Genomic DNA, 10,000 nt, shown 5'->3' with positions numbered 1-10,000 from the left:
CTCCAGCTCCTCCTCCACGCGACGCGCCACCAGCTCCTCCACGCGCCGCGCCGTCCGCTCCTCGATCACGCGCTCCTCGATCTCCTGCTGCCGGCTACGCACGCACACACACACACACACACACACACACGCACACACACACGTTAGATATACATCACACGCTATTCGCCTCCTCGATCACGCGCTCCTCGATCTCCTGCTGCCGGCTACGCACACACACACACACACATGCACACACACACGTTAGATATACATCACACGCTATTCGCCTCCTCGATCACGCGCTCCTCGATCTCCTGCTGGCGGCTACGCACACACACACACACACATGCACACACACACGTTAGATATACATCACACGCTATTCGCCTCCTCGATCACGCGCTCCTCGATCTCCTGCTGCCGGCTACGCACACACACACACACACACACACGTTAGATATACATCACACGCTATTCGCCTCCTCGATCACGTGCTCCTCATGCTCTTCTGTATAAAGTGGTGCACAATGTGTATTATATGTATATATATATATGTATATGTATGTATATATATATATATATAATATAATATAATATAATATAATATAATATATATATATATTTATTATGTTATATTATTATATAATGTGTCAGTTTAGTCAGTTAACATTGAAAAACATTTGACACCTTTAAAATATACTATCAGCGTTGTGCACCAGCAATAACCCAACTGCGACTTCAAAACCGAGGTACACACAGAACCCTGCTTTATGTGTGCCATCAGACCATCAAATGAAATGGCACGACTTTCGCACTTCTCTGACTAAGCAATAAGAAAAATAATAATGTGGTGTGATGGCAATGAAACGGTCTTTCGGGCACGGAACAAATGATTTTCCCCCGTTAACCGAGATAGCTAGCTAGACGAAAAGAGGGAGCTGCTAGTGATGTTCGCTAGCTAGGTAGCAAGGACTTTGGTTAAACTTGTTGTCGCAAACTAACCTGAAATAACCTGAAATTCAGCAACTGTGTGGTAGTCTACTAGTTCTAAGGGTGTCTGTCACAGTATCATTTTAAATCGATATCAATCGAAATTACATCTCAAGTCACATCCAGCCAAGAGCGAGCATGGGAACCGGGACTAGCTTTCCAAATCTCCCGGAATCATTCAAAAGGTTCAATTTAAATTCCTAGTATCGATTACCAGTCCGCGAACCGGAAGAAGCAGCTGCTAAACACCAACGAAGAAGGTGTTTGCATAACCGAGCTGAGGCAACAAGACGACAGTTCATAGATTTGATATTTGTATTGTAGTTGAAAACAGCCCTGTGAGAAATGTATAGTAAACTTCATACTTCATACTTCAAACTTCAAAAAGTTCATAGAATTAAAATTGATGGAAAAGATCAGACCGTTGGTTAGCTAGCCCATTTAAAATATCCAAACTTTTTTGATCCTGCCTCTTACAAGAATCGGAATCGAGAATCGTTAGGAACCGGAATCGAAACAAGGAATCGGAATCGTTCAAATTCAAACGATACCCAACCCTACACACGGTAAACTTCAACGTCAACCCTCCTCTAATTCTATGCTGCAGCCAGTCATAGGTGTGGCAGCATTATGTTTTTTCATTCACGTCAATTAACCTAACACTAACTTAGCCTACTCAACTTAGCAAGTGAAAAGATGCTCTAGTTACAGTCCAAAATTACGTTAAGGCTTAAAATACACATTGATAAGCACATATTCGACAAACACTAACCTTGAGTCTTTTCAGAATGTGCATAAACAATCAGATTATCATTCTGTGTTGTTTCATTTCACTATGAGTATATCCGGTGTTTTCGCTCTGTGTGTGTGTGTGTGTGTTATTTTGATTTGAAATATGCTAGTCAGCACTGACGTTTGTGTGTGTGTGTGTGTGAGTGTGTGTGTGTGTGATTCTGATTTGATATAGTCAGCAGCACTGAGGCCTGTATAATCTCTGGTCCAGCATCAGCTTCAGTTCATTTCCTTGAATTTCCCCCTGGGGATCAATAAAGTATCTATCTATCTATCTATCTATTTCAGAGGCCAGTTGACTCAGGTTGGAGTGGGTCTCTCTATGCATGACCTAGCAGATGCTTGGTGACTAACCCTAACCCCCCCCCCCCACACACACACACGATTCATGCCTCTCCGCACGTTTCATCAGCCATGCTGTTTGAATGGTGTTCAGAGGTGTTTCGGGGGTCAGGACACTTTCCGCGATCAACATTGAGTGGTCAAACAGGCATCGACATAAGAGTAACACAGCAGCCAACCCTCCAGCAGGCCTACTCCTCTACCTACTGCAACAACACCAAAGGCAAGTGTGTGTGTGTGTGTAGGGGGGGGGTTGTTGTGTGTGTGTGTGTGTCTGTGAGCTTGTGTGTGTGTGTGAGTTTATGTAAATGTTAACTACCTGAAGGGTGTGTGTGTGTGTGTGTGTGTGTGTGTGTGTATGTGGGACACACCCCAGTGCCAGTTGACTCCATTTGCACTTAAAACAGCTTCTAAAGCAGAGTGTAAACAGGACACACACACACACTCTCTTTAAGGCGGCTAGGCAGGAACCTGAGAACATATGGCCTATCTGGTGTCAAGATCTCTGGTCCAAAAGAGAGGTCAGCTTGGAGGCCTAAGGGTCCCACACACACACACACACACACACACAATCTCCTCCTGCCCTCAAGCATGACACCTCGGCCTTGTTTGCGTCCATCACCAATCCTCTCTTGCTTGACCCCTTTCTAACACACATCTGTGTGCCTTTCTCCCGCCCTGGTGAGACACGGTGAGACACACACACACACACACACACACACACACACACACACACACACACACACAACTAGGTGTAGAGTGAGTCTCCACATAAAAAGATGGAAAGGTAAGGCTGCAAAATTAATGGAATTTTAAATCTCTGTCATGATCAAATGAACATGACTGCGTGACATTAAAGATATGAAACAAGTAGCCTCATGAATATCGCTCAAATATGGCATTTACAAAGTCATTCATTTACAGTCCATTTAAATGTAGGTTGCTAGCCTAACCCCTTTTGAACCAATTCTACCTTTGATTAGGCTAACAACATTTCTTTTGTTTACAACCTTGTGCTTGGAACGGTTTCAAAATAAAAGCCCTGAAAAAGAATAGGAAAATGGCAAAAAAATTATTTAAAAAATAAAACTAAAATAAAGCAATATAAAAGGACCGAAAATCAAATCTAATTGTGACTTTAAAATCTAAAATTAAATGGAATTAAGGATTTGGAGAATCGTGACACCAATGGGCTAAAATAATTTTATCTAAATAATTTAAAACTAGAGAGTCTAGAGAGAGAGATAAACAAACTGGCAGATTTTGTTAAAAATACAAGCTGTTTGTTATGGGCCAAGAATACAGGCAGAGTTAAGATAGCAGCATAGCGCTAGACTAGGTATCTAGCTATGGGCCAAGAATACAGGCAGAATTAAGATAGCAGAGTAGCACTAGACTAGGGATCTAGCTAATATGGGCCAAGAGTACAGGCAGAGTTCAGCTAGCAACGTAGCGTTAGACTAGGGATATAGCTATGGGCCAAGAATACAGGCAGAGTTAAGCTAAAAGAATAGCGCTAGGCTTGGGATCTAGCTATGGGCCAAGAATACAGGCAGAGTTCAACTAGCAGCATAGCGCTAGACTAGGGATATAGCTATGGGCCAAGAATAGAGGCAGAATTAAGCTAGCAGCGTAGCGTTAGACTAGGGATATAGCTATGGGCCAAGAATACAGGCAGAGTTAAGCTAGCAGCGTAGCGTTAGACTAGGGATATAGCTATGGGCCAAGAGTACAGGCAGAATTAAGATAGCAGCGTAGCGTTAGACTAGGGATATAGCTATGGGCCAAGAGTACAGGCAGAGTTCAGCTAGAATACTTCTAGGGCCATAAACCTGGAGCCGCATGACTATCAAAGACAGGGCTGCCCCACTGGCTACCTCTGCCCTCAGGACTGCCAATGAAATGCTAACTCTGCCCTCGGGAGAGCCAATAGCAGACGAGGGGGGTTGGCCTAAATTGCCAGGTGGATCAGTCATCTTGCAGCGCTGGATTATTTTCAAAACCCAGAATTCCATACTTTCCTAGGATCCGTGAGGATATTGCTTATTGTTCCCAGGATGCATGAGGATATTCCTTACTGTTCCCAGGATGAATGAGTATATTTCCATATCCTTCCACAGACGCAGAATAGGCAAATAGAACCTCTACACTTCATTCTCAAAGATGATTATTATTGCACGTTTGTCAATATCCACTTCAAATACCCTAAACTAAAAGGCACTGTCAAAACACTGCAACAGATTTACAAGCACTTATCATAATAGCATTTGGCACCAGGAGAAAATGGAGCTTGTTTTATCATCAGTTCCAAAAAAGGGCTTTTAGCATTAAACAAACTACTGCAGCCTAAAGCACAATAAAACACAGCGGAGTAAAATATCCTCACGGTGGCTGTGCTGCAGGCCGCTGCGCGCACACACACACACACACACACACACACACACACTGAACACTGTGTTGCAACGCTGACATCTATCACCAAGCCTGACATCACCATCACACATCTTGCAAAGCTTCAATACAAAGTTTACGTTGGTCAGGAGAGGAGAGAAGTGTGTGTTGGGCAGGAGAGTAGTGGAGTAGCATAATCATAAAGTGGGCAGGAGAGGAGAGAAGTGTGTTGGGCAGGAGAGTAGTGGAATAGCATAATCATAAAGTGGGCAGGAGAGGAGAGAAGTGTGTGTTGGGCAGGAGAGGAGAGTAGAGAAGTGTGTTGGGCAGGAGAGTAGTGGAATAGCATAATCATAAAGTGGTCAGGAGAGTAGAGAAGTGTGTTGGGCAGGAGAGGAGAGTAGAGAAGTGTGTTGGGCAGGAGAGTAGAGAAGTGTGTTGGGCAGGAGAGGAGAGAAGTGTGTTGGTCAGGAGAGTAGAGAAGTGTGTTGGGCAGGAGAGTAGAGAAGTGTGTTGGGCAGGAGAGGAGAGAAGTGTGTTGGTCAGGAGAGTAGTGGAATAGCATAATCATAAAGTGGGCTGGAGAGGAGAGAAGTGTGTTGGTCAGGAGAGGAGAGTAGAGAAGTGTGTTGGGCAGGAGAGTAGAGAAGTGTGTTGGGCAGGAGAGTAGAGAAGTGTGTTGGGCAGGAGAGTAGTGGAATAGCATAATCATAAAGTGGTCAGGAGAGGAGAGAAGTGTGTTGGGCAGGAGAGGAGAGAAGTGTGTGTTGGGCAGGAGAGTAGAGAAGTGTGTTGGGCAGGAGAGGAGAGAAGTGTGTTGGGCAGGAGAGTAGAGAAGTGTGTGTTGGGCAGGAGAGGAGAGAAGTGTGTTGGGCAGGAGAGGAGTCGAGTAGCATAATCATAAAGTGGTCAGGAGAGGAGAGAAGTGTGTTGGGCAGGAGAGGAGAGTAGAGAAGTGTGTTGGGCAGGAGAGGAGAGAAGTGTGTTGGGCAGGAGAGGAGAGAAGTGTGTTGGGCAGGAGAGTAGTGGAATAGCGTGATCATAAAGTGGGCAGGCAGTGCACTCTGGAAACGGTGGAAGGCTCCCCTCTTCCTGTTCCTGCTATTGTGGAGAACTAGAAGTTAGCGAGTTATGCTGCTATGCTATGCAGTTAGCCAGTTATGCTGCTATGCTATGCAGTTAGCCAGTTATGCTGCTATGCTATGCAGTTAGCCAGTTATGCTGCTATGCTATGCAGTTAGCCAGTTATGCACTTCATCACTTTAGAGATGAAGTTAGTCAGCTATGCTGCTATGCTATGCAGTTAGCCAGTTATGCACTTCATCACTTTAGATGATGTTAATTTAAGTGAGTGCAGAGAATGTAGGACTAAGTGTGTGTGTGTGTGTGTGTGTGTTGCATATTTCAGCTGAGTGTGAAAACAAGCTACTGTATACTAAATGGGTATGGGTGTTCAGAAGCTGACACACATGACTCCTACCCGTGTGTGTGTGTGTGTGTGTGTGTGTGTGTGTGTGTGTGTGTGTGTGTGTGTGTGTTACAAGTTGTAACTCTTGGTCCCTGGTCTGTTGGCAGTATAGAGGATCTGAGTTTATTTTGGGTGACTGGAGGTCTCGCTATAGCACAGCAGTTGCTGGAGCAGCTAAACCAGGACCCCAATGCTGCGTTCAGTTAGCTGTGTGGCTAAACCAGGACCCCAATGCTGCGTTCAGTTAGCTGTGTGGCTAAACCAAGACCCTCTATGCTGCGTTCAGTTAGCTGTGTGGCTAAAACAGGACTCCAATGCTGCGTTCAGTTAGCTGTGTGGCTAAACCAGGACCCCAATGCTGCGTTCAGTTAGCTGTGTGGCTAAACCAGGACCCCAATGCTGCGTTCAGTTAGCTGTGTGGCTAAACCAGGACCCCAATGCTGCGTTCAGTTAGCTGTGTGGCTAAACCAAGACCCTCTATGCTGCGTTCAGTTAGCTGTGTGGCTAAAACAGGACTCCAATGCTGCGTTCAGTTAGCTGTGTGGCTAAACCAGGACCCCAATGCTGCGTTCAGTTAGCTGTGTGGCTAAACCAGGACCCCAATGCTGCGTTCAGTTAGCTGTGTGGCTATACCAGGACCCCAATGCTGCGTTCAGTTAGCTGTGTGGCTATACCAGGACCCCAATGCTGCGTTCAGTTAGCTGTGTGGCTAAACCAGGACCCCAATGCTGCGTTCAGTTAGCTGTGTGGCTATACCAGGACCCCAATGCTGCGTTCAGTTAGCTGTGTGGCTAAACCAAGACCCTCTATGCTGCGTTCAGTTAGCTGTGTGGCTAAAACAGGACTCCAATGCTGCGTTCAGTTAGCCATTCCATCAACAGACAACCAACTCCGTCCTGGTTTATGGTCCAGATGTTGAGCTGATCGGAGCATTTCCACCTTCAACACACAGGTCTGGGACTTGAACAATTAGTCTAGAGCTGGCACCACAAATAGCTGTTTTTTTCCTTCCTGTGAACTGAAGTGGGCGTGTCAATCTACAGTTCAGCTATGCGTGCAACACCGACCGCGTTTGATCAGGGCATCTTTGCATGTTTGTTGGTCAAAATGTGTTTGATTGACGCCTCAGGGCCTCTCTGCATGTGTATTGGTCAAACTGCATTAGATTGACGCATCAGGGCCTCTCGGGGTCAAAATGCTCCAAGCAGTTTGATGTCTGGAGCAGGAACCAGACCGAGGTCTAGAACTGGAGCAAGAACCAGATCGGGTTCTAGAACTGGCTCTGGAACTTTAAGAATTATTTTAACCTTGTTTGCTGTCTGTGAACCAGCTGCATTATATCCACTCATTCTGCACAAAACCAGTTCAAAAAAACGCCTCAGTACATTGCCTGGCACTCACTAGTACCGTGGGTCTTTGAGTGGGCAAGGTGGACAGACGTTGAGTGTAGAGTGGGCTTTAGAGTGTACAGTGGGTCTGAGTGTACTATTTAGAGTGCACTTCTTAGAGTGTGCTATTTAGAGCACAAGCTGCTGGCGTACTTGGGCAACTGAAGAATGACTAAAAAGTGGCATGTGCTATACATATGAGTCCTGTGTAAACCCATTCAGGGTTCACTACTGAAATAAAGACACACACACACACACACACACACAGGTGCACATGGTGGTGACCCAAGACCAGTGCCTGAGCCATTTGTTAGTTTGCCTTCACTTCCCCCTCCCTCTTCAACGCAGGTTGCAGATATTCTGCATCTACGTCATTTGCCGCTTCAGGTGTCCAACTCTCAGGTAGGCTATGTTAGAGAAAGCTCCAACAGAATGCACAACGGATCAACACACACACACAACGACTTAATGAGCAGAGTGAAGACGAATGTTAGGCATGTGGCACAACTTACAGTTAACTAGCTAACGTTAACCTAGAAGTCAAATAGCAAAACCGTGCATTTAATGCTAATCGGGGTGCCTTGGAATCACTATTTATAGCTTATTCATCACTGATTATGTTTGCAGGGGTACCGTGTAGTAAACTGTATTTTGTTACATTAGCTGGCTACACGAGCAGCTTCCCTAACGTCACTCTGTTCACTGTCAATTTGCTAGCCAGTTCTACCAGAGACATTTCACAGGGAATTAGCATTAGCTTGCTAACCCACGTTAGCTCAAAACAAGGGGGCAACATAGCCAGGTAACATAGCTAGATCTGAGATCTCAAGTTCACACACTTAGCTAGCTAGCGAGTTAACTTAGCCACGGTAGGCTCACTCACTAAAGATACTTACATCTTCCTCTGTCTCTCCATCTCGGCTTTCTTCTCCTCTTCCTCTTTACGTTGTTTCTCGTCGATTGCGCTTCGTTTGCTAAGCGTTCGTCCGAAGATGTCTATCCTCTCAGGAGGCGAAGCTGGTCTCTCCCTGCGGGTTGAGGCTGTTGTTGACCGAGACCTGGAGCGAGATTCGCGTCTCCGGCTCCTCTTAGACTCCCTGGACCTGGAGCGTTTCTTGCTGCGCTCGGTGTCTCGGGACCTCGACCGGGAGCGACTGCGTCTTTTGCTGTGTTTGCTGCTTTTCGAGTGTTTGGAACGGGACGAACTGCGGCTTCTGGATCGCCCCATGGCCGCCGGTGGATAGGCTTAACACACCGCTAACTCCGAAACAATGCAAAACAAAACGTCTGTGAACAGTTATGATCGTTCCTTGCAACACAGGCAATGTTTGATAGCCACGGTAATCTGAAACTCCCCTCACAATATATATAATTTACTCAAAGCCTTACGACCTAACAGTTGTGCTAGTTAGATCAAGCCAAGATGGCGGATATAACTCTTTTCCCAGAATACCCTGCGCTCGGGCCTTTTCGTATTTTTCCGGATTATTATGGAAACGATTCAAGTAGTAGGCCAGCCTAGGCCTTATGAGAAGTTATATATTAAGATGGCTAAACAGATTTAAAAATGGAAAATCATAGACTTAACTATCTCATAGAAATAAGTGGGAAACATTAGAGAAAATGTTAGTGATTAGCTTATTGTAGTTTTTTTTTTTTTCCAACTCTAAAGTGACAAGCCTAGTCAGCCAGGCTGTATAGGCTACATGAGCTGTAGTCTGAAAGCCAAAGGCTTATGTTATGATGTCTGTAGCCTCTGTAAAACAGCTTGAAAGAGCGATACTGAGGGAAAGTTGTTTTTACATGGCATCAATCAGTATTTTATGTGCAAATACAATACTTCATTGACATTGTGTCAATATTTTAGGACTCCACAACATGAACATGTTGATTTGTCCTTCATATTCATTCATTTCTAGAGACCTAGCCTACAATGTTTTCAAAAAAGTATAGTGATTGATACCGTGGGTACAACAACTAGTTTAAAAGAACCCCACGTGTTTCTACACTAAACCTATGGCCTCATAGAAAATAAGTGAGTATGCCGTATACTGTACATGGTTAGTGCTAGTCGTCCTCAGAGCATGTTTGACTTCCAACTTACAAGGGAAGGACTGGCTATGAATACTACATTTCAAAATATTGATGCCCAAACCCCAAAATAGTGTTAAAAAAGGGTGGTTCCACCATGCTTCTGAAATCAGCCCAGGTGTTTCACAGCAGAGGACCCTTACACACACACACACACACACACACACGCACGCACACGCACACGCACACGCACACGCACACACACACGCGCACACACACACACACACAGAACAAGGGTGATTTTACCGTTCTTCTGAAATCAGCCCTGTTCTTTTCACGGGAGAGGACCCTTACACACACACACACACACACACACACACACACACACAGAAAAAGGGTGGTTCCACCATGCTTCTGAAATCAGGCCTGGTGCGTCACGAGAGAGGACGGATCATGTGCAGAAGGAGAGGGTTCCCCAGCCCATACAGAGATGACACGTCTTACATGTGAGAGGGTTCCCCAGCCCATACGGAGATGACACGTCTTACATGTGAGAGGGTTCCCCAGCCCATACAGAGATGACACGTCTTACATGTGAGAGGGTTCCCCATGCAGC

The 10,000-nt window shown here is 45.5% G+C and overlaps 1 protein-coding gene across 1 annotated transcript in view; it reads right to left on the bottom strand.

Annotated features, from left to right (window-relative positions):
- Positions 1-8,777, bottom strand: part of LOC134079203 (arginine and glutamate-rich protein 1-B-like) — a 19,794-nt gene extending 11,017 nt beyond the window's left edge. The window contains exons 1-2 of the mRNA XM_062535402.1: positions 8,250-8,777; positions 1-94 (exon numbers count right to left, since the gene is read on the bottom strand). The exon at positions 1-94 is cut by the window's left edge and continues 132 nt beyond it. Of these exons, the coding sequence (XP_062391386.1) occupies positions 1-94; positions 8,250-8,581 (426 nt within the window). The 5' untranslated portion in view covers positions 8,582-8,777. The remainder of the gene's footprint in view (positions 95-8,249) is intronic.
- Positions 8,778-10,000: the final 1,223 nt, after the last annotated feature.

This window comes from Sardina pilchardus, chromosome 4, assembly GCF_963854185.1.
Source record: "Sardina pilchardus chromosome 4, fSarPil1.1, whole genome shotgun sequence".
Lineage (NCBI taxonomy): Eukaryota > Metazoa > Chordata > Actinopteri > Clupeiformes > Clupeidae > Sardina > Sardina pilchardus.
The sequence above is the reverse complement of the archived record's forward strand: the minus strand, read 5'-3'. Positions and strand labels throughout refer to the sequence as shown.